This window comes from Hyperolius riggenbachi, chromosome 10 (genome assembly GCF_040937935.1).
Source record: "Hyperolius riggenbachi isolate aHypRig1 chromosome 10, aHypRig1.pri, whole genome shotgun sequence".
Taxonomy (NCBI): domain Eukaryota; kingdom Metazoa; phylum Chordata; class Amphibia; order Anura; family Hyperoliidae; genus Hyperolius; species Hyperolius riggenbachi.
Window position 1 is genome coordinate 191,141,747 of NC_090655.1, and position 23,682 is coordinate 191,165,428.

The 23,682-nt window shown below is 42.7% G+C and overlaps 1 protein-coding gene across 1 annotated transcript in view; it reads right to left on the reverse strand.

Moving 5' to 3' along the window:
• Positions 1 to 23,146, reverse strand: part of TMEM254 (transmembrane protein 254) — a 35,386-nt gene extending 12,240 nt beyond the window's left edge. The window contains exons 1-3 of the mRNA XM_068255470.1: positions 22,881 to 23,146; positions 20,391 to 20,494; positions 9,645 to 9,704 (exon numbers count right to left, since the gene is read on the reverse strand). Coding sequence (XP_068111571.1) covers positions 9,645 to 9,704; positions 20,391 to 20,494; positions 22,881 to 23,132 — 416 coding nt within the window. The 5' untranslated portion in view covers positions 23,133 to 23,146. The remainder of the gene's footprint in view (positions 1 to 9,644; positions 9,705 to 20,390; positions 20,495 to 22,880) is intronic.
• Positions 23,147 to 23,682: the final 536 nt, after the last annotated feature.

Genomic DNA, 23,682 nt, shown 5'->3' on the forward strand with positions numbered 1-23,682 from the left:
GTAAAAACGGAGGAGTGTGATACACTATGGACTGCAGACCTATTCCAGCCTGAAACAAAATAAATTAGGGGTCCGCAAACTATGGACTGCAGACCTATTCCAGCCTGTAAACCCTTTTTCAATGGCTGCTGAATGGTCTCTTAAAAGGTTTCTACATATAGTGAGCTTGCAGGAAGTTTACATTTTTGTAGAAATCTCTCTTCAGTGAAAGAAAAACCTGACAAGTTCTTGGAGGTATGGAACCCTTGGGTGATGTGGTCTGCTGTCCACCTCAAAGGTTTACATTAAAACCATCTTAAAGAGAATCTGTACTCTAAAATTCTTACAATAAAAAGCATACCATTCTATTCATTATGTTCTCCTGGGCCCCTCTTTGCTGTTTCTGCCACTCCCTGCTGCGATCCTGGCTTGTAATTGCCAGTTTTAGGCAGTGTTTACAAACAAAAAACATGGCTGCTAACCAGAGTGTGATAGGCTGAGAGAAGCTAAGTCTGTGACTCATACAGAGCCTGGAGGGGGCGTGGAGAGGGTGTGTATAACTTCTACCTATCACAGCAGAGCGGCACATTCCTGCCTGAGCCAAAAAAGCTGACAAAGGAAAGAAGATTAGATTATATAACAGAGATAATACAGCCACTGTGCAACTAGGAAAGGCTGCAGTAAGACAGAGCACATTAGAACAGGTATAGGAACTTATAGGATAGAAGAAATAAGGCTGGAAATTTTGTTACAGAGTCTCTTTAAACAGCTGTGTAGAAATTGATTGTTTACCCTTTGGGTAGGTGTTTGGGGGGTAGGAAGATGGGGAAGTGCCAGTATTTTTGGGCTTCTGTGCAATCTACACTTGGTAGAGTACTGTTTAACGTGCCTTATTTCTAGGTTATTTGAAATCTCACACAGATGGTTATCATGCTTGTTAATGATTTACCATTACAGGGACTTGTGTTATGTACAGTATATTTTTGTTCTATTTTTTCCACATTCTTTCCTTTTTTTAATCTTACGTTATGATTGATAATTTGCCCACACATTTCATAACATATGCTGCTGGAATTACTGTGACTTTGTATGGAATCAGCACAATCCAGCAAACCATGAACAGTATGTATGGTGTTTGTATTTATATTTTGTATGAGCGTTATTTTCAATAAAAATCCCAAATGTTGTAAAAAGGTTTCTACGTGTTGCCTGTAAGCCGCGTGTACAATCATTGTGGGTGATGTGATTCAGCCTATCAATATGCCCCACATCACGCTTTTGTGAGTGTTTTTTTAAGCCATGTCTGGCATTTTAGAGCAATTTGCTTTTTTTGCAAGTGATTATGTACACGTTTTCATTTTGCGATTTTGTGTGTGCAGTCAAACAGGAGGTACACTCTGACCCAGAACTGAATGTCTTTTAAAGAGGAGCTGTCAGACTATCTCAGGAAAAAAAAACAATATATAAGTAGATAAATACTTGCTCTACTTACATAACATATGTATTGCACTGTCCACGTTATGATTCCTGTGAATTTTATAAAGGAAAAGTAGAGAATCCTATTCTAGACAGTTTCCATATTTACTGTGGCTATTTTGAAGCCAGTTGTGATGTAATATCCGCCCTTAGTCTCCTCTGCCTGATTTGCCCGCCCTTCACTATAGAAAGTGCATTGTTTCAGCCTGAGAAATTTTGGCCAATCAGAGAGGAACAGAGGTGTGGGAGGGGAAAACAGGAGGGAAAGAGGCTTCAGCCAATCAGGCTGCATTAGTTAAGTCTGGAGGGAAGTAGGGAAGCAAAAAAAGACAACCCAGCATGCCCTGCAACTTCTCTTTTGTGTACCAAATTTTCTGTGTACCAAATAAGAGTCATGTAAACTAGGGAATTATAATTTTTCAACTAGAAAAGTAATAGTGATTTTAACTTTTGGATTGCCTGGTTAGCATCCTTATTACTTGTTTACCAGATAAAAATAAAGAAATAATTTTTGATTTTATGCACGACAGTGCAAATTTGCTTGAAAAAAACGCTCACAGTTCAAAGCGATTTGCAATTTTTCCTATACCTTGCTTTGAAGCGCAATTGTCCAGAAAATCATGCAGGACTTGTGTTTGCGATTGGAAAAAAAAGCTCATCGCTCATGTGAGAACACTACATAGGATTTAATTACACAAGTGATTTTACAGTGCATTTACATTAGCTATTAAAAAAAAGAAAAAACTCAAACCGATCATAGTGTTAACCAGCCTTACCAGCTCAGGTGATATTGTCACCTTATCAATAAAATGCCTTTTCAGCTACTAGCAAGCAAAAAAATACTTAGAATAATTTTGAAAATAGTTTTTTCACCTTCTTTTCTGTACTTTTTCAATTGCATTGTGCTGAAACGTTATTTTAAACAGATGATTAAAAATGATTTACCAGGAGAAAATGGAGGATGGATAGTGGACTGGTTAAAGAGATACTGTAGAGGGGTCGGGGGAAATTTAGTTGAAGTTACCCGGGTCTTCTAATGGTCCCCCGCAGGCATCCTGTGCCCGTGCAGCCACTCACCGATGCTCCGGCCCGCCTCCGGTTCACTTCTGGAATTTAAGACTTAAAAGTCTGAAAACCACTGCGCCTGCGTTGCCGTGTCCTCACTTCCCCTGATGTCACCAGGAGCGCACATGGCGCAGGCACAGACCATACTGGGCCTGCGCAGTACGCTTCTGGTGCTATCAGTGGGAGTGAGGACACGGCAACGCAGGCGCAGTGGTTTTCAGACTTTTAAGTCTTCAATTCCAGAAGTGAACCAGAGGTGGGGCCGGAGCATTGGGGAGTGGCTGCGTGGGCACAGGATGTCTGCGAGGGACCATTAGAAGCCCCAGGTAAGTTCAACTCATTTTCCCCTGACCCCCCCTAGAGTATCCCTTTAAGGTTAAGCCTTTGACATGGGAGACCAGGGTTTGAATCCTAGCATGGTCAGTACCTATTCAGTAAGAAGTCTTTGGGCAAACCTTCCTAATACTGCAGGGTGGCCCCTTGAGCGTGTACCTAGTAGATGCAGCTAAAGGAGAAAAGTGCTATACAAATGTTAGGATTATAGGATTATTATATGTCTGAGTGGTAATTATACCCTGAATTTCTAGTGTATAGAATGTGTATTGAGGAATATGAAGATCTATGCTCATGGGGAGTAGATAGTGTTCTTTGTTCTCCCTGTACGCTGTATGCCATAAAGGGAGATAGTTGGGAACAAGATAAAATTACCATTTTGTGCTTTACATGTTCACTATAGTGTTACAGAGTAACCAGTAATACCCCTACTGTATAAGTTCTACTCATAGAGCCATATTAATCTATTCCATGCTCTGGTGAAAGCTAGAATAGCCTGAAACAGCTGTCTGCAAGCAAGATTGGTTAAAAGGGTGCTGGACATTTCAGCGATGCTGGGTCCTGCCATAGACTGTAATCTGAATTACAGCTATAGCAGCGCTCAGAGGGTAATTTGGGCGCCAGTAAAAGACAGAGCCCGAATTACGGAAAAAAAAACAAAAAAAAAACCAATGCATGTCAGCCGTCAACAATAGCTGGCAGCTGAATTGCATCTTACCCCTGAGTCAAGGGTGGACTGGAGGGGGAATAGTAATCTACGCCGCTGGGAAATTTGCAATTGCAGGGTGAGCCATTTTTTCAACTTCACCCTGCGTCCAAGGTAAAATATATGTCTCTGAAGTCTGTGAGGGTTCCCTCTGTAAAAATGTGGCTCCAGAGGGTCAACAGGATCAAAGATCTCAAGGAGCTGGTTCTGATATCATAATACCTCATTAATTGGCTGTCCAAAACTTGGGCTTGGTGTGTTCCGGAGCACCCAGGAATACAGAAACCTCATTTCTTGCGGTCAGGAGTGACTACTTTCAAGTACTGTGTTCTACTGCATTCCACACTGATGGGGTATATACACACACCGGTGTGTGTTTGTGTGTGTGTGTGTGTGTGTGTGTGTGTGTATATATTTTATTTTTTTTTCACTCTTTTTGTGTGTTTTAATTTTTATATTGCTGTACTAAGCTTTGGATAGGTTGAGCTAATGCCTAGTACACACCATACAATTTTCTGTAAGATTTAAGGGGCCCATACACTTATACGATTTCACGCCGATATACAGCTGTGAAATGATTGCGCAAACACTGACCGAATGATCGATTTCCGTCCGAAATCGATCGTTCCCGTCGATCTGCCCGAGCGGAAGTTTTTGCTCGATCGCCGGCGGGTCGGGAGTGCGTCGATAGCGGCGATCGAATGTCCGACGACCGACGCTAGAGGCAATACCTGTTCCGCCTGTGCGTCACCGCTGTCCCTTCTCGCGCTGGGCTCCGTCTGGCTTCACTTCTTCCTGTCCCGACAGGAAGTTTAATCAGTAGAGCGCCCTCTACTGTTTAAACGCCCCCAACAGGAAGTAAAGTGAAGCTGAAGCCCTGGAGCCCAGAACAAAGAAGAGACAGTGGAGACCGGGGGATTTGCGCCGGCCGGATCAGGTAATGTATGCGGGGGGGGGGGGGGGATGTGGGTTGGATTCAAAATCTGTTTGCAGTGTAGGCAGCCAATAGATCCCTCTTTGATCAGATTCGATCACAGAGGGATCTATCTGCTGGTCGATCTGGTGGCAATCGACCAGTGCATGGCAGCCTTTACCTGCCAGATAGATAATTTCCAACATGTTGGAAATTATCTATCTAACCATCTATCTGCCTAGCAATTAGGCATTGTTCTACACAGCAGGAAATAACCAGAAAACAATGCACCAGAGATAATTACCAGTCTCTACCAATACTTTACAGAAAATCTAATTACAGAAAATCTTATGCTGGGCATACACGGGTCGTGCGCGCGGAATCGATCCCCGCGGTGCGCGGACACGTTGGATATTATCGAGCCATGAGGCTCGATTAATAATCCTCCCCTCGATGCCGTGTATGCCCAGCATTACAGAAAATTGTATGGTGTGTACTAGGCATTAGTTCTTGCGATTCCTTGTCTACAAATTATCTTTTTATGCTCATTAAGATGTTTATGTGGTTTTTACATTTTTACTGTAATTTTTGTCTGAGGTTTATGATGGACATGAAAAATATTCTGGCTGAGGAGGACAAAATCACTGTTATTTTATGCAAATGTGGGGTTTACATGGTGTTAATACCTTGCATTCCAATAAAAACTATATACGTACACTGTAGAGTATTGTTACACTCGGCACTCAAATTTGGTCTTGAGGGTTTTTTTAAAAAGGAAAGGGGAATCCACTGCATCAGTGTATATTGCATGTTCACACTCCGAAATAGCCTGTATGGTGGCCTTATGGGACTAACGTAGTGACGTGCAGCCGGTAAACGGACTGGCAGAAAAACACTTGAAAAATTCACTGTACAAAAAGACAGACCGGGCACTGTCACTTGATGCGTTTTATTTCCTCTGTGGCCATATAAATAGTATCAAGGTTTGACTGTTCTGTTATTGTATGGCATATATGTTTTATCATCTGCACGAAGATAAGCTATGTATATGGCCACAGAGGAAATAAAACGCATCAAGTGACAGTGCCCGGTCTGTCTTTATACTACACACACACACACACACACACACACACACACACACACACACACACACACACGGTTGTCTGGCTTTCAGGAACCTAAATGATATGCATATTCCTTTGCTGACCCGAAGTGAATGGTGCTTTAAGGGAGTGACCTATTTCTTATTTGAAGCAGAGTATTTGCAAACACCTTTTGTTTTATAGGACAACTGGAGCGAGAGGGATATGGAGGCTGCCATATTTATTTCCTTTTAAACAATGTAAATTGCCTGGCTGTCCTGATGATCCTCTGCCCCTAATACAGGGTGGTGCACAAAAAATGGCTCATCTTCCTAGCACCACAGCAAGTATACATATATGCCCTGTCTTTCCTGCACACAGCTGATAACCTTGCTGTGTGCTGGGATGACAGGTTCAGTGCCCAATTGGCACTGCACCACTGTGTCCCCACTTACTGGCTGCCTCTTCCACCGCTTTAACTTCCGTTAGGGCTTATTTTCAGGGTAGGGCTTATATTTCAAGCATGCTCAAAATTTCAGCTAGGGCTTATTTTCAGGGTAGGTCTTATTTTCAGGGAAAGAGGGTATTTCCTGTCTCTGAACATTGTTACATTGTGGCAGTTTGCCAGCAGCACCGTGGTCCTTAGAGCTTCTTGTGGGAGGGGTTTCACCCCAATATCAGTCATACAGCACCTCCTGATGGCCTGTTTGTGAAAAGCAATATTTTTCTCATGTAAAAGGGGGTATCAGCTACTGATTGGAATAAAGTTAAATTCTTGGTTGGAGTTCCTCTTTAAGTTGTCTTAATTTATTTTTAATTACTATACTTCAACATGAATACAGAGTTTATGGTAAGTATACAGTGTGGGGTACTGTTTTTTTTTTTTTCAGCTAGGACTGTTTAACATTGACTCTCAAGCAACCCAAAACGATTCTTATCTGGAACAGCCAATCCCTGTTGGTGCCGGATATTGGGGGTTTTACAGTAGTATTATTGTATTTTCTATTTCTCCTGCTGTGGGTGCAATGTAATTTGGTTTGTCTTTAAGAAGGCTAAATTGTATTTAGCATGTTTATTATTGTAAAGATCACAAAGCTCCACCTGCTGGTAAGGCTTGGGTTATTCTCAAAAGCATATGATTGGGAGCTTGTAATGGTTTCTATTTTCTTTTCTGCAGGATACAATTACAGATGTATATTATAGATTCACACAGTGTTAGACCAAGCACTCCAATGGAGATAGGAGTGTGCTAAAGCTGATATGACCCTGATGCCCAAGGGTCGCCGATTCAAAAAGCCAAGATCAGCAGCACCACTCTTGAAGAAATAGCTCTTTATTCAGACACGTAATTAAAATCACATGCCAGTAAAATGGGCTTAGACGCAGCTACAGCCCGGTGTTTTGAATGCTTCTTTGTCAAGGTGCAAGCTCATAATGACATGCTAGATAAACACACCACTTTATATACTACTGGTCAGATACAAGCGGACCAATCAGGCATACTATCTAAAAGGAGCGACCAATCAGCGGGTTTCTGTAGTAAGGAGGACTTGATGGGGAATTGCAGATAAAAATATAACTCCCTCTGACATCACCAATGACATCACTTAGGAGAGGTAATAGCTGGTAAAGGAGAGTAGGCTTGGCAAAAACATACAACTCCCAGCCAATGAGAGCTGTAGGTGACTGGACAGTGTAATGTGTACTGGATCCTTTGCGTACGTTTTTACGCGTTAACAGTTTGAATGCGTATTTACGCGTATATGCGTACAGTACGTCTATGCGTCACTTTTAGGCGTTTTTTCTTCCGGTTGGCGGTGCGTGACTTACTAAAAGATAAGAGATGAGCACTTGTGTCATGCTCCTCTCTTGGGAGACTCAGGGCGCCAGGTCTGCGGCCATTGGGGCACGCTTTGTGGGCAGTGGTGGTGTTGTGGAAACTTGTCTGGGGTCTCCTGCTGAGTGGATGCTGGCTTTCTGGGCAGGTAGAGCCTGGACTTGAACCCTGGTCTCCTGTGTCAGAGACGGAGCCCTTAACCATTACACTGTCCAATCACCTACAGCTCTCATTGGCTGGGTGGTGTTGTTTGTTTTTGGCCAAGCCTACTCTCCTTTACCAGCTATTACCTCCCCTAAGTGATGTCATCAGTGATGTCAGAGGGAGTTCTATTTTTATCTGCATTTTCCCATCAGGTCCTCCTTACTACAGGAACCCGCTGATTGGTCGCTCCTTTTAGATAGTATGCCTGATTGGTCAGCTTGTATCTGACCAGGGGTATATAAAGTGGTGTGTTTATCTAACATGTCATTATGAGCTTGAAGCTTGACAAAGAAGCATTCGAAACAGCAGGCTGTAGCTGCGTCTAAGCCCATTTTACTGGCAAGTGATTTTAATTACGTGTCTGAATAAAGAGCTATTTCTTCAAGACTGGTGCTGCTGATCTTGGCTTTTTAGATGTATATTATAGTAATTATTAACTGGATGTTGCAGTGCTGTATAGGTTAGTCCTCTCACTGTGCTGGGGATCCAGGTCAAATATGAGCATAGAGTTTGTAAGTTCTTCCTATGTTTACATTGGTTTCCTCTAAGCACTCTGGTTTCCTCCCACACTTCAACAACATACAGATAAGTCAAATAAGCTAACCAATTCCACTAAAAATTGGGGACATTAGATTGTGACAATGGCAGGGATTAGGTAGGGAGCCACTCTGAAGGACAGCTAGTGACAAGACTGTAGACTGTTTGAAGTGCTGCTCAAGAGGTCATTGCTATGTAAATGCAGATTATTTGACTGCTGAGACTTGAGTGTTCCAAAGATTAGTAAGATTTCTGTACACAGACTTGCCATATATAGTACTAACTCAGAAATGATCACACCTCATTTTTCTCAAATTCTCCTGTTGGTATAAGCCAATAACTGACCTATCCCATGAAAACTAAGGTTGCTTAAACTGGGCACAGTTTTTCTGTTCTAAAAGAAGGCTCACCATTCCTACAGTAGTCCTTTAGTTCTAATGAGTGAAGGAAAATGTGTTATGCAGATGTTGATGGTTTAGGTGCCTAATGTCAGTCTGGGCGGTCTTAGCTCCGCTGCGGGCTGCAGCGCGGGCGCCACTTCCGGGTCTGACGTCATCGTCGTCCGGCGCATTCCACGCTGAGAGGCGACACCTATCAGCTGTTCATCAGGCAAGGTCTGTACGCTCGCGCGGGGAGCGTCAGGACCTTTATAATTTAAGAAGAAGGGTCAGCTGACTCGTTGGTCAGCTGACATTGGCCTGCCCTCCTGCTTGCTGATTGGATAAGTTCTGCTGGGCCGACCGTTCTGGGCTGACAGCCTGTATTTAAGTTCTAGCCTGTCAGTCCCTCATTGTCTGTTGTTGCGAATACTTAGGTGTTAGCGCTCAGACCCTAGTCAGATCCGTGTGTGCTTTGAACCGGCAGGACCCCGGGGATTTCAAACTAGCTTAGTATAGATTACTGTTTTGATTATACTGTGTTTGACCTTTGCCTGTTTCCTCTGACTACTCTTTGCCTTACGATTCTGTACCTCTGCCTATCTGATCCGTTGACGACCACTGCCTGAATACTCACCTTGCTATTGCCTACTGATTCTGTACCTTTGCCTATCTGATCTGCTGCCGACCTCTGCCTGTATATTGATTCTGATCCTGCCTCTCGATTCTGTACCTTGTCAATCTGATCTGCTGCCGACCTTGCCTGTCTGACCTTGATCCCACCAGTGGGCCCTCACCACTGGGGGTAGCACCTATCTAGTGCCATTGTACTTTTTCCTGTGTAAAGTGCGCACCAATCACCTGTGTTACACAGCTAACAAAGTATACTGACGTCAGTAAAGTCTGAGCTGAACACTGTTGATTGTTACACCTGCCTGATATGTATGGTCTCCAAAACATTCAAGTACACATAATGAAACAGCATTTTAGGTTGATGATAAATGGTGTTGAAGCACCCCACCCCTGTATAGGAATGGTTCTTTCAGCTATACCTAGATAGGATCTTTCTTCCCCCCCCCCCCCATCCCTGCCACCACAAAATGTCACACCCGTTATGTAGGTTTTACATACTCACCTGCAGAGATGTAAACTGTAGGCAGCCTCACCCACATGGATTAACCACGCTATCCAGAACCTAGAATGATAACACTGTCAATACAGCACATTAAAGAGACTCCGTAACAAAAATTGCATCCTGTTTTTTTATCATCCTACAAGTTCCAAAAGCTATTCTAATGTGTTCTGGCTTACTGCAGCACTTTGTACTATCACAGTCTCTGTAATAAATCAACTTATCTCTCACTTGTCAGACTTGTCAGCCTGTGTCTCGAAGGCTGCCAAGTTCTTCAGTGTTGTGGTTCTGTGATGCATCTGGCCCCTCTCTGCACACTGCTGTGTGTTATTTAGATTACAGCAGCTTCTCTCTTATCTTTTACAAGCTGGATAAATCGTCCTCTGAGCTGGCTGGGCTTTCACATACTGAGGAATTACAGACAAGGGTAAAGCTGTTTGCAGGAAGAAAAGAGCAGCCTGAAACTTCAGTGCATGAGAGATGCAGGGGGAAAGAAACACACAAATGATCTCTTGAGATTCAAAAGGAATGCTGTATACAGCCTGCTTGTGTATGGATGTATTTTCTATGTGTGGACATACTGTACATCAACCTACTTCCTGTTTTGGTGGCCATTTTGTTTGTTTATAAACAAACTTTTTAAAACAGTTTTTAACCACTTTAAATGCGGCGGGGAGCGGCGAAATTGTGACAGAGGGTAATAGGAGATGTCCCCTAACGCACTGGTATGTTTACTTTTGTGTGATTTTAACAATACAGATTCTCTTTAAGGAAATATACAGTTACTGAAAGTATGAGGACACACATACATGGGAATTACTGAAACAGCTTAAAGTAAACCTGAACTGAAAATTAAAAGTCAAAATAAGCATACACAAGTCATACTTACCTTCCATGTAGTCTACTCCTCAGTGTCTTTCTCCTGTCCCGCGTCCTGTTTGTTTACTGTGATCAAGGGAATTTTCCGTCCTCCATTTTGAAAATGGCCATTACCCATAACAGCTTTCTGGTCAGCACACAGTTAAACTGTAACTTCTCCCACTTGAGCCATAGGGAAACTTGGACATTACCTGGTACATCAGTTTTCCTCTCAGTTATAACTGACAACAACTGATATTTTACTGACAGCAACTGATATATTTCAGATCTGACAAAATATTGTCAGAGCTGGACGGGATTATTGTCAGAAGAAAATGGTGTGCTTCTGAGAGGAACTGATGGCAAGGTAACTATGTCATGTTCATTTGAAGTTACCTCATGTGTTTATTTTAAATATTTTTACTTAGTACAGGTTCTCTTTAAGCTGTCAACTGCTTCTTATTCACACATATTAAGGCCTTAAATATGGAATGCTGCCCGTTCATTATTTAAATTCTTAAATGTGTAGATCCTGTCCAGGATTTGTGGTTGGAATACAGTCACCTACTTACAAACGATTGTCACGTTTCACACATAACAAGCTGTCTACATGCACTGAACTGTTATTATGTTACAGTACTGTATAAACTTTAATAAGTAGTGGAAAACCACAAAAAGCATTGTTTATACTATACTGTGTGTCCAAACCCAGAGTTGTCGAAAGTAAATCATTGTAAATGTTTCACTATGTAAAACACAGGAGTCAAAGGACCACTATCGCGAAAATCGTAAAATTTAAAATGCATTTAAACACATACAAATAAGAAGCGCATTTCTTCTAGAGTAAAATGACCCATAAATTACTATTCTCCTATGTTGCTATCACTTATAGTAGGTAGTAGAAATCTGACAGGTTTTGGACTAGTCCACCTCCTCATGGGGGATTTGCATGGTTTTGTTCAGTTTCAAAAGCACTTAGCGAAAGGCAGTTGCTTCGTCCAACTGCCAAAAAAGTGTGTAGCAAGTACGGAGGCTAACCAGCATTTTTTATTAATCTTTTTCAAGGAGTGTCTTCATAAACGATAAAGGCCATACTGAGAATCCCCTATGGAGAGATGGACTACTTCAAAACCTGTCGGTAATGTCAAATTTCTAATACCTGCTGTAAGTGACCGCAACATAGGAGAAAAGTAATTTATGGCTCATCTCACTCTGGAAGAAATGTACTTCTTATTTGTATTTGTTTACATATATTTAAAATTTTACAATGTTCGCTATAGTGGTCCTTTAATAAACAAATTCAACTTACAAACAGGTTCCCTTCAGGAAGGTTGTTTGTAAGTAGGGGACTGTCTGTAGTGATAAAGACTTTGAGGGGTTTGGGAGACAGATTTACTAATACACTGTCAATGGGAATATCAGCCATCCAAAAACATTATGCTATCCCATGGTAAAAGACTGCAGTAGGGTGGGGTTGCAGAGAGGTTAGTAAATGAGCGGTTTACCCTCAGTCATGTTTTCTACTATGATGATAAGAATTGTAGTCTGGTCTCCATTGTTGTTCCAGAGTCACATGGTCACTCCTGGCTGACCTACCCACCAGTTAAATTCACACAGGGCAGGAAGCAGGCTTTGCTGCAGCTTGATCAGCACATCTGACTCATGAAAAGGTATTTTGTCTGCCACCTACCTTTCTTCTGTACTTTGTTTATATTCACTTAACCTGATTACTATTAAAATATACCTGGTTCAGTTTGCGTTTAGGCGCACTTTAAAGCACTTGGGGCAGATAAAGTGCGCCTAACCTGCACAAATATTTGTGCAAAACCAGTTACATAGTTTGCATAAAGTTGGCAAAATGAAATGCCACTTCCTCAGTTATAGACTGTAATCTTCTCAGACCTGTGCCTTGCCCTTTGCACTCTCCTTCATAGCATGATAATGCCAAAGAGCAGCCCCTGCAGCAAAATACTGATAGCCTTCAACTGAACTGCTACAGATCGCATGATTTTCTTTTGAAAACATGCTTTCTAGTTGCAAAAGCTTAATATATGACAGAAACAGCTTGGACATCTTGGTTAATATTATGGAATAGTATATCTGGAGCTACTGTATATCTGGAGTTGAGCATCGAATGGAATGCTGAAGCCTGCAGTGACTTAATCATCTACCTCTTTGCGCCAACCACCGATTTAAAGCAAACTTGAACTGAAAATTAACTTATTAGAATTTATTATACGGTAAGTGTAATAGTAGTGGTAAATAATACTTTCTTTAAGTCTCATATTCTTATTTTCAATGTAAGAGGTTAAAATGTATCTCTGAAATGAAAACAGCAGCCATGTCAGTGAGACTTTAATTCAGCTCCCAGAAAACAGAAATAAATTACCTTTTGCATGTTTCAGCTCTATCCTGTTATTGGGAGTGTTTTTTTTCAACCTGATACAAGTGGTATGGCTTCAGTTTACATTTCAGGAGAGCACCCGTCATATTTGCATAGAGGATAGCACTAGTTTATTAACCCTTGCAAAAATATGAAACAATTAAAAAAATCAATAAACACGGGCAAGTTTTTAGTAAGAATAGTACTATATGTAACCATGTTCATTTTGGAGAATGAAGTGTTCACAGCAATTATTCTGCTTCCATACTGTAGGGAAAAAAGCAATGAAACTACTCAGAATATGTACTACACTGGGTTCAAAGGTTGTTGTAGTTTGCAGAAAACATTTCCTGACCTCTCAGTTCAGCGATATTATGTGAACTTGCTAAAATGGTGGTCAAAGGTCACTGCTATTTATAACTATCCCACAAATTACCTGTGCTACTAAAATTAGGTCTATTCAGTTGTCCATAACAAGTTAGCCTTTAGTTTCATGGAAACCAAATTATGCTTACTTGTTTGTATTTTCAGGTTCATTCATGCTTTTCATCAGAACTTAAAGGGAACCTTAACTGAACGGGGGGGTAAAGAGTTTTACTTACCTGGGGCTATTACCAGCCCCCTGCAGCAGTCCTGTGCCCTCGGCGCCGCTCTGGAATCCTCTGGTCCCCCGCTGTCACTTAGTTTCGTTTTTGACGACTCACCAGTCGCCGGCCGCCATGCGTATTATTGGACGCATTCACCAATGCAATTAGCGCTATTGCGGACCGCAACGCGTACAAAAGATATGCGGCAACGCGTATTTTTGTACGCGTTGCGGTCCGCAATAGCGCTAATTGCATTGGTGAACGCGTCCAATAATACGCATGGCGGCCGGCGACTGGTGAGTCGTCAAAAACGAAACTAAGTGACAGCGGGGGACCAGAGGATTCCAGAGCGGCGCCGAAGGCACAGGACTGCTGCAGGGGGCGCTGATAATAGCCCCAGGTAAGTAAAACTCTTTACCCCCCGTTCAGTTAAGGTTCCCTTTAAAGTTAAATGAAGAATGCAGCCCAACATTCAGCAAAGTCCACAGTAAGGACAAGATGTCCTGCTTTTTTTTTTTCTTACAGTGACTTGGTAAAAAAATTAAAACTTGGATTTAAAGTGTACCCCAGTTAAAGCTTGGGTACAAAAAGAGATAATAAGCTAAAGAGAGGGAAGCCTCAGGATCCTATTAAGGGCTCACACTAAGGGCCTGTTTCCACTACACGCAGATTGGATGCAGAAAAACTCCAATGAATTCCTATGGGCCTGTTTCCACTAAAGAAGATTTTTCTGATGCAGATTTTCCCATAGGCATTCATTGGAGTCAGTTTTTCTGCATCTAATCTGCGCGCACTGGAAACGGGACCTTAGGATCGCAAAATGCTAGCGTTTTGCTGCAGCGCTTTTTACGCAATAATCTCGTATTTTTTCACTGGACATTTTCACGATTTGTGTGCGATAATGATTTGCAATTGAAATACATTGCAATTGCTTATGAAAAATGCGGCATGTAGCGTGTTTGTGTTTAGCGCTAATCGCTGGCGATCACAGCAGTGAGATCTCTGCCATATAGTTAACATTGCACTAGCGCGTTAAAAAGTGCTAGCGATCAACGCCGATTCGGCAAATAGTGATAAACGCCTGCTCATTGCCCTATTGTGAATGGGCCCTAAGGCTTTCCTCTGTATTCTGCTGCCCCCCCCCCCCCCCCCTCAGTGAGTGCAGCCCCCAAAAGATTGCGGACAACCAGCCAAACAACCTGTAATGTGTGTGTGGGGCCCACTAGGAGCAGTTTTGGATTGTCTCCCGATCGCGACTATTGGCAAAGCGCTATGACAGTGGAGCCCTATGAGGATGATTACAACACTGCAATTTCTGTGATAACGCAAAAGAGCTGTTCGGAGTATGCCGAGGCACAAATGACACTTCAAATTGCTCATTATTTTGTATAACAAATCACATTTTTGGAGTAGCATTCTATTTGCTTTCATATTTGAGATAAATATAGCTTGGAAGTAGTTAGCTCTCCCCACTAGCTTCTCCAATGAGATAAAGGACCTGATTTACTATGGATTGCCCTCTTTGAGTACATTGAAGAACATAATCAATGATGTCACAGCTGTCATATGGAAGGAGGGAGTCTGCAATCCAGTATGACCCAGGGAAAGCTGCAGACAGAGCTGCTAGGTCACACAACATATAGTTGTTTATAGAGTTTTCTGAACACACCCAGATTCCACATTATAAATGTATCTAAACAGTATAGCCCGGATTAATTAACTTCTTCAGTACTGACATAAAAAACTGTAAGGATCAGCGCAGTTTTGATATTTCAGCAATGTCCCTATATAATTAGCAATAACTTTAACACTATTTATGACACCTAAGTAAGATATAGATATTGTTTTTTGAGGACTAACTAAGACTTTCTGTGGTAGGTGTTTTTTCTCCAAACCAGTATTGTACAGATGCATACACCAGGTCCTGGAGGTGATACAAGACTGGCTGTGCAGCAAGATGTAGAGCAGCGATCGTCTGAGGAACGAGGGAGTCAAGAGCCACACTTCTTGCAGTATTAAGTACAATCAATCAGTTGTGGCCATAGTGATCATGTGCCAATTGGAAAGGCTCCTGATTAGTGCTGGGAGATGTCACCTACCACGTGGCGGCTGCACAAGCACAGCTGGCGCACTGCTATAAAAATCTGTTGTTACAAAAACAAATGTCCACAAACACAACAAAAATTTACAATAATGTGGTCCCTAAATAAGTACTGTGGTCCTGAAGTGGGTAAAGCAGTCAAGAAGTGGTTAATTAACAGAAAACAATTTCACTGCAGGGAAGTGTACATAGGTTCAACAACAGAAAAGCTAATTCCTTTAAGGCCTGGAACCCACTAGAGCGATTTTGTGAGCTTTTAGGGAGCGATTCACAATGCTAGCGATTTCCCTAAACGCTCAGCTAATGTTAATGGATGGGCCAAATTCCACTGGAGCGATTGCGATTCCCAAAACATGCTGCATTTTTCGCGTTAGCGGTTAGCATTTCTGCTATGTAAAGTATATGAACGCTGGCCTAATCAGTGGTCAAAACCTACACAGAGCGATTTAGCTAGCGTTTTGCTTGTCTGAAACGCTACCCAGAAGGCCTTGTGCTCCCAGAAGACCTTAAAAAACAGTCTCCTACTTCCTGGTGACGTCTGCTGGATGGTCGGAAGTGCTACAGAGCTGCAGGCTGCGTGCAGAGGAAGAATTTCGGAGAAATGTGTCGCAAAACATGGTTTACCTCTGAGGATGTCATTGTAAAAGTGCAGCCTCATGAAGTGCTTTATAATAAAAGGTTTGATGACTACAAAGTTTGCCCGCAATCCAAGAAACTATGGACTGAAAGAGCTGTATGAAGAGGCAGGCTTGTCCTGGAGTGTGCAGCCACCCAAGCTGCAGGAGACTAAAAGTGAGTTTATTAGTTCAACCTGCTATTTAAAGTGTTTTGCTACATACATTTATCTTAAATCCTTTGGTTGAGTGTTGGGAACATCATCAATCGATACCTTATGTGACATACTGTATAATGAAGCCTGGCTGCACAGATTATGAATAAAATCATATTAATCGTCAAGTATGTACATTACCTACTAACCTGCAATATAATCAATATGTTACAAATGTGTACTATGTATATTTTACAGTGAAAGAAATAAAAAAAAAATAAATAAAAAAAAAAAAAAGATGGAAAAATATTAAGGACAACTTTCGAAGGGAGCTCTTGGAAGAAGTAAAGGAGAGCAAAAGTGGGTCTGGGGCATCTACTAGGACCAAATATGTTTACACTGCGCAACTTGCGTTCCTCAGACGGAGTATGGACCGGGAGCCGTAAGTAACCTTTTTATGTGGATTTGTAACCTACAAGATATTTGTTTTCATCCATAACACATGCATATACAGTATATCAATTGCTGTCACTTATAGCTGAGCAGACAACTGATGTGCCAGTTAATGTCCATGTTTCCCTATGGCTCAAGTTGGCAATGTTACAGTTTAACAGTGCTGACCAAAAAGCTGTTATGGGGTAATGGCCATTTTCAAAATGGCGGATGAAAAATTCCCTTGTTCACAGTGGACAAGCAGGACGTAGGAGAGGAGAAAGTGATTGAGGAGTAGACTACACGGGAGGCAAGTATGACTTGAGTATGTTTATTTTGACTTAATTTTCAGTTCAGGTTTTCTTTAATCTTTAAGTCTGCCAAAAGCTGAATCAGAATGACTGGCCCTGTTTGATAACCAGGATGTGCATGGGCATGCATTGCTTTCCTTGGAGGTCTAATCCTTTTCATTATAGGCTGGGGGGTGCTGATCCATCAGAGCATGCATCCCTGGGAAGACTGCAAGTTATAGCACTAGGGTCATTCCACACTCAATCTTTTGCGTCATAATGGACATTATTATCACATCCCAACGCAATGCAATTTCTATGGTATTTTCACATCTGGTGCGGTGGGTCATGTAACGTGAGGTGTGAATTTTCACAGCTGTTGAAATCTTATAGCAATGTGCTTAGTGTGAAAGCACCCAAACACAAAACAAGACACAGAACATTTACATTGCGCTTATTTCCCGGCAGACTCATAGCACTTCAGTGCTGTGGTCACTGAGGGTGTTCTACATGGGCAACCAGGATGCCTTGCACAAAGACTCCTTATTGTTTTACATACTGGCTTGAGTCTATGTTTCAGGAAGTGGCCTGTGTCTGGCCCCCAAAACAGGTGTTTTACAAGTGTTTTATATGACATCAGCTAATCAAGGAGCTTCTACACAGACAAAAAATGCAGCTGTGTGCCCTCACAGACCTAGGAAACCGTTCCTGAACTGGGGCTTTTAGCAATGGACATGCAGAATGAAATGGTGTTGATATTTACCTGGAGTTCTGCTTTAAGTGACCATGCAATGTAAAGGAAATTTTAAGTGAGAAGTTATGTGGCCAATTACATACATGGGGCTTCTCCCAGCCATCTTGTCCTCTCAGACCCCCGCCATCATTCCACGCTGCTCCGTTCCTCCGCTGTTCCCCTCCAAACTCTGAATGTGATGCTGCTTACCATGCGCTCCCTTCATTGAGCTCCCTAGGCTGGGAGCGTTCTGCGCAGCAATTAAAAATTGCTACTGCACATGCGCGATTGAGGAGGTGTGCAGCCAAGGACTTGCAGAGTCGACCAGCTTACTGAGGGTGAAACCACGGGGAACTGAGCAGTGTGGAATGATGTGAGGGACCAGGAAGACTTCAGGGGGCTGGAAGAAGACCCATGTAAGTAACTGGCCCCATTACATTTCACTTAACACTCCCTTAACTACTTTGGCCTCCTGGACATACTAGCTGCGCCCAGGAGGCCATGTGCGCGTCCGCTGGCTCCTGGCCGCGGTTCGTTAGCCTGGCAATCAGTGAATCGGGCTATGGTGCCCGATCACTGATTCCTCACCCCCGCTGAAAAAGCGACAGCTTCTCTCGGAAGCTGCGCTTTTTCTGGCTGTAACGTTCCCCCATACGTCGCTCTAAGCGTATGTTACGCTTAGCGTGACGACATGTAAACAAACTCATGGCCGCCATCTTGTGGCCAAAAAGTAAAACTACAAGTAAAAGTGAAAAAGATAAAACTCAAGACACATTTACATTTTAAAACTATGGCTTACATCCCACCCTCCCAAAAATACCCAAATAAAATGTTAAATACAAAAAAAACAAAAAAAAAAATTACAATTAATAAAAAAACATGTAAATATTTACCTAAGGGTCTAAACTATTTGAATATTAATGTAAAGATGAAATATTTCTAAAATGTTTTCATTTTAAACTTGTAAATAGTGATAGATGCAAAATGGAAAAAATGCACCTTTATTTCCAAATAAAATATTGTCGCCATACATTGTGATAGGGACATAATTTTAACGGTGTAATAACTGGGACATATGGGCAAATACAATACACGAGTTTTCATTATGGAGGCATGTATTATTTTAAAACTATAATGGCTGAAAACTGAGAAATAATGCATTTTTTCCGTTTTTTTCTTATTCTTCCTGTTAAAATGCATTTACAGTAAAGTGGCTCTTAGCAAAATGTACCCCCCAAAGAAAGCCTAATTGGTGGCGGAAAAAACAAGATATAGATCAGTTCATTGTGATAAGTAGTGATAAAGTTATAGGCTAATGAATGGGAGGTGAAAATTGCTCGGATGCATAAAGTGAAAACGACTGAAGGCTGAAGTGGTTAAAGAGACACTTAAGCCAGAAAAAAAAAATGAGTTTTACTCACCTGGGGCTTCTACAAGCCCCCTGCAGCAGTCCTGTGCCCTCGCAGCCACTCACTAATCCTCTGGTTCCCCGCTGCCAGCTAGTTTCGTTTTTGCCGACAGGCCCGGCCACGCATAGCTTTCTCCGCATTCCCGACTGTAATTAGCGCTATTGCGGGCCGCAAAGCATACAAAGATACGCATTGCCACATATCTATGCGTACGTAATGTGGCAACGCGTATCTTTGTATGTGTTGCGGCCCGCAATAGCGCTAATTACAGTCGGGAATGCGGAGAAAGCTACGCGTGGCCAGTCCTGTCGGCAAAAACGAAACTAGCTGGCAGCGGGGGACCAGAGGATTAGTGAGTGGCTGCGAGGGCACAGGACTGCTGCAAAGGGCTGGTACAAGCCCCAGGTGAGTAAAACTCATTTTTTTCTGGCTTAAGTGTCCCTTTAAAAAAAATGTAAAAACATGTATTTAACCAGTCTCTTAGGCTTCTTTCACAATATCAAATTATACTGCGATTGTTCTTCAATCGTATTGCACTGTATCCGAAAAGTTACATCACACATTAACAGTGTGGAGTGACAGTACAATGAAAGTATGCCTCATTGCCACTGTAAACCACGTTACCTTGTGAGCGTTATCCCAATGGTATGTGCCACATCACACCACGATTAATGTGATAGACAAGACACAGAACATTTATATCCCACTTTTCTCCTGGCAGTTTAAAAGCGCTTCAGGGCCGCAGCCACTTAAGGCGCGCTCCATGGGTGACCAGATTCATTAGGGAGCATTGCCCAAAGACTCCTGTTTTACATACTGGCTTGAGCCGGAAGTTGAACCTACATCAAATGCAACAGCCTTACCAGAACTCATTGCATCTGCGCTGTGATGTGGGGAGAACTCATTGCATCTGCGCTGTGATGTGGGGAAATAGTCCATTTTGATGCAACGGACTTCGTGCGAAAGGACCCTTAGGCTTCTTATCCAATGGCCGGGTTTTGATCTAATTTTTGGATTGCATGTGATTTGGTATTGCAAGGACTCCTTGATTAACATGGTAATCGTGGCACCACTTTTCCACTGGTGTAATCAGTTTTTATGTATTTGCAATTTAGTCAAATTTCTGGAAATCAAGAACATGTCATAAATGAGTGAAAAGTGCAACAAATGCATGCAGTGTAGCTTACCAATAAAACAACTGGCTGTAGTGATTCTTCACCAGATACTCAACAAATGATCCTACAGGTCCAAGCTGCTCATATGGAACATGTGAGGGCCAGAAGACTGTCCACTGAAAAACATTACACAACACAAAATGAGGTCAGGAGTGAGGCATGCAGCCGCATTAAGACACATGAACCCTTAAGTTAGTCAAAGGGCTTATTTTCTTCTTTCATCAAGATAATGCTGGAACTGGTTTGCTGCAGAACTAAAAAGGCAGTCAATAGAGCAATTGTAGCCCGATTATACAATCAGTATTAAAACAGCGTTCAGTGGGAAAGTGATCAATTCACCCTGCTGCAGCATTCAATAAGTCACATTTCTGCTGAAAAATGATCGACAAAAAGCAAACAAACTGCTGCCTTGCTAGTTTTGTACTGCTCAGTTTTCCATAAGGGCTCTTTTCCACTGGCAAGCGCAATCCGAAGCACAACTGTGCTGTGTTTGCGATTGCGCAAGCTGTTTTTCCCACTACCCGCAATTGCGCCTTGCAGCCATCAGAAACAAAATGTGATCGTGCCAAGAATCGCGCAGGTTGAGCATTGCAAAAGACAAAACGCGCTAATGGAAAATGAGCACCACGATTTACATGTAAATCACAGTGCTCTTGCGATGAGTAAAAATGGCTGTGATCCGCTTTCTGAAGCAGATCGCAGCTAGTGGAAAAGAGCCCTATGGCCTGGGTCTGAGAGGAAATTTTGGAATAAACTTCAATTTCTGAAAATGTGACGTACCACGGTTTTCACCGCAATTGTATGGAAAGATCTCAATTTACCGATAATTGCTGGCTCTGTGCAAAAAATGCTGCTGAACCCGCAATTTGAGGAAATCGCACCTGCATTGAGTAACATTAGTCTAGCACTTTTAGCGTTCACAGTGGGGCGCTGTGTTGCACATCCTGCAAAATCATGGAAGTGACGCAATTTTCCAGAGCGATTGCGATTTGACTAAGGTAGCCACCAAATTGCTACCATACGGTTGCAAGCTGCGTTTTGCAATTGCAGCGCTGCTAGTGGGACAACCCCCATTGGGATGCACTGGCAAAGCATTTTGATGATTGGCAATGGGTCCCAGCTCTCGAGCTCATTTGTGACACAGTTTTGCTTTAATAGGGAACGTTTTGACTGGTGGAAGTGGAGGGAAGGGTAATGTGTAACTAATGCTAAACTCTGTACCCTTGTTCCACAGATCAACCAGTGTGAAGTCCAGATCCTTGGGAGAAATGAGTGTAAATACACTGCTCAACATACTGGCAAAATCTACACTGAGTCACAGTCACGTTCAAATGAAATGAATGAAACCTTTCAATCGGTGGCTCATAGTGTTGATCTGCATGGAACAGTGCAACGCTGCAGTTTGATTTTCAATAATTCCTTGCTGGAATCTATTGAAAATATATGTATTGGGTGTAGTAGGAATCAATTACGATCAGAGAAAAATCAATTGTTTTGCCATATTAGTTGGCAATCTATAAGTGTATTGTTACCTTCTACTGCCACGCATGATCATGAGTTGTGTGGACACAATTACTGTTTCCCACAGGGATCAGGACTCGTTCCCTCTGCCGACAATGGCTGTACAGGCATGTCCCTAGCCGGGGAAGGGAGGGGGTGCTTGGGGCGAATTGACAGAGCACCACAGAGCACAGAGCAGGTGGGATGAGTAGCATTGACTAGCACTTGACTGAGACAACCTGCTGAGAGGGATTGGGGACCGCTATACACAACCTAGAGTCTCAGCAGAGGCGGTCGTTATTGACCACCTAATGCTGGGAATACACAATTTGTTTCTGCCGCAGATAGATGGTTCGATATATCATTTCCGACATGTCCGATCGTTTTGCTGCTTTCTGATAGAAGTGAATGGAAAAATGAGCAGAAGATAAGACATTTGAGTGCAGAATCGAGAGGTAAAAACCATCGAGCAGAGAATCGAGCGGCAGAAACGCATCGTGTATTTTAGCCATGTGTATGTAACTTTAGATTGTGAACTTCACTGAAGGCCAGGTGATGTGATCACATACAAGGTATAAAAGTGCTGCAGAAGATATCAGTGCTACAGTAATACACAAAAATACTAATATCTAGATCTAATTTCATTCTAAATTAAAAAAAACATATATACAATTGGACTTGAATATAAACAGTCTTGAGTTATTACTATGATATTAAGAATACATTGCACAGTGCACACTACTAAAGGCATTGCAAGAGCTCTCCATTACCAGGAAGTCTCAATACTGCCTTAGAATAATAACATCCTACACTTTCTTCATACAGACTCTTATTGTCTAAGAAAAAAAAAATCAGTTCCTGAGTACAACTGCAGCACTATTACTTGTGTAGTAATGGTGCAATAAAGAAATGTATTTGACTACAATTAATATATATATATCTACAGACTGCAGTACAGCATCTTTTTTTTGCGGCCATCCATTATGCCCCGCCCCCTCTTACTGCAAAGAAGCCCATGGCAAAGGTGATGACCGCCATCCAGAACACACTGGCCCTCCGGAAGTAATTGGTCCCAGCGCTGCCCGCCGATGCCATGATGATGCCGAGAATGGCAGAGCCAGCAGCGATGCATATACACTGCCCGTACCCCCAGCTGCACACCGTATATACAGCTATAGCACCGGCCTTCCCATTACCCCGTACATCGGGCCGCACAGCCAATGGGACAGCCGACGTATAAAGTGAGCCAATCATTGTGCAGCCTCCGCCTCTCATAGCGCTGTACAGCAGCAGTGCTGGGCGGGTAGGATATATGTGTGTGTGTGAGGTCTGCTGTCTCCACACACCCCCTCCACTGCACCCCGCCCGGCCGCTCCGCGCTGTACTACACCCTGACCCCTCCAGTGGTGTAGCTAGCTAAGAAACTATGGGCCTGGTGCAAGTCTTACATTGGGGCCCCCCAATCACTCTATACATAACAATTGATATGGCGCACCACAACCTGCCAAAGATTTCCACAGTGTCAGAGTTGCAAGAAGGGGATGGGGAGCAGTTTGTTAATGATTACTACTATTTAAAGCATCTATAGAAGTGATTATTACAGCACATGACCAATAGAGAGGTAATATTGTGCTTGAGGGAGGGTCCCTTGGGGCCCCTCTGGCCCAAGGGCCCCGATACTACCTCTGCACCCCATATTGCTATGCCACTGCACCCCTCCCACTGCACGTGCCCCACTGCACCCTGCCCAGCTGCTCCGCGCTGCACTACACCCCTCCCACACTGCACGTGCTCAAAAACTATA